General features: G+C 61.6%; 1 protein-coding gene across 1 annotated transcript in view; it reads left to right on the plus strand.

The window, feature by feature from the left end:
- Tco025E_08322 (uncharacterized protein) overlaps window positions 1-1,515 on the plus strand; it is a gene marked incomplete at both ends in the record, with an annotated part of 1,581 nt that extends 66 nt beyond the window's left edge. The window contains one exon of the mRNA XM_029375173.1: window positions 1-1,515. This exon is cut by the window's left edge and continues 66 nt beyond it. Coding sequence (XP_029224746.1) covers window positions 1-1,515 — 1,515 coding nt within the window.
- Between the last annotated feature and the right edge of the window lie 49 nt (window positions 1,516-1,564).

The following is a 1,564-nucleotide window of genomic DNA, read 5'->3' on the forward strand; positions in this document are numbered from 1 at the left end:
GCGCATGTCGGCGGTGTTCTTCGCCACAGTCTTGGGGGTGACTGTGGCCCACCCCCAAACAATCGGCACTCGGCTGCGGCGTTTCCTGCACGAGGCCGAACAGACGCGCCCCTCGCGGACGAAGTTCCTGCGCGAGGTGAAGGCGACGCTGCTGTGGAACCCTCCGCCGCGTTCTTCCGGAAAGCTTGCCGCGGAGGAGAAAAACCCCCGCTCCAAAAACACCGCCCCCCTACCATCATCAGAGCAGGAGGGGCGGCGAGGAAGAAGGACACGGCACGGGAGAACAAACAAAGGGCTGCGCTGGCTACGCGCGGCGCGAAGCGGGCACCCAACAACAGTGTCACGACGAAGAGGAAGGCGACGGTGTGCATTGACGACGGCGTGAAGGCGTCCGCCCCACCACCAGTGGTGAGGAAAAAGCCTCGAGCGGCAAAAAGACGGACGCAGAAGACGGCTGCAGCGGCAGCAGCGGACACTAACCGTACGACGCCACTGCCAGCAACAACACCAACCAGCCGTGCGGCCTTTGGCGACACGACAGCAACACCCCCTTCGGAGAGGCAATGTGCCTTTTCCGCAACGAGAAGGGGCTACAACAACACATCTGCGAAGCAACCACAGCGAGGCACTGCGGTGCTCGACAAGGTGGAGGAGATGCTCAACGAGGCCGCCATCTCTGAGAGTATGGCGTCACGGCGACAGATATGTTATTTTCTGGTCGCGTCGGCCCTGGTGAACGTTGGCGAGAATGGGCATCGCTCTCTCGCGGTTCACTGCATTGGCCAACAGGTCTACCGCCATGGCTTCTCCCCACAAACGCAGTACGACGTGGGTGAGGCTCTGGCGGCGATGGGGCACGAGCTGGACTTTGTCACGCGTGACCCCGTGACGGGAAATGTGGCTCTGCTAGAGCGAGCCTCGCGCAATCCCCACGAGGCGATCTACGTCCAGGGCCCTCTTTCCTATCCGCTCCCGGAGCACCTTGGCGATTATACCTTCCGCATTGGTGCCCGATTCCGGGGCGAGGTGGGGCCGCATGGGGCCTCACAAGGGCATTACTCCTTGACGAGGCACGCACATGAGGCGGTCCTGGGTGTGTATCTGCCGTCGTCCTGGGTCACGTACCCGGCGGACATGCGGCGCCTCCGCACGAAACGCTCCAGGGTAGACCAGGCAGCAACAGCAACAGCAAAAGCCGCTGCCGTGCCCCTAGGACAAATGCGCAGGGGCCTCCCACCGTTGTGGGACGGGTTGGCGACGACAACACACGATCGCACAACACAGCAGCAAACGAGGAGCGAGAGGTTTACGGAGGCAACAACAACCCGCAAACAAAGACCCGCGCATCCTATATTCTTTTCTCCCCGCCTTCCTCCCTCGTCCTTTGAGGCGCAACAAATGGAGGAGAGGAGAAAAAGAGGTTTCACCAACAACGAAATCGGCCCTAATACTGAGGAATCCGACGACGACGACGACGACGACAGTTCGGAAGAAGGGGCACTCCGAGATGGATGAGGCGCTCAGGGCGGCGGTGGAACAGTCTTTAAACGACGGCGGCAGGTGC

Source organism: Trypanosoma conorhini, assembly GCF_003719485.1.
Source record: "Trypanosoma conorhini strain 025E chromosome Unknown Tco_14.4_contig_00751, whole genome shotgun sequence".
In the NCBI taxonomy this organism is placed as follows: Eukaryota; Euglenozoa; class Kinetoplastea; order Trypanosomatida; family Trypanosomatidae; genus Trypanosoma; species Trypanosoma conorhini.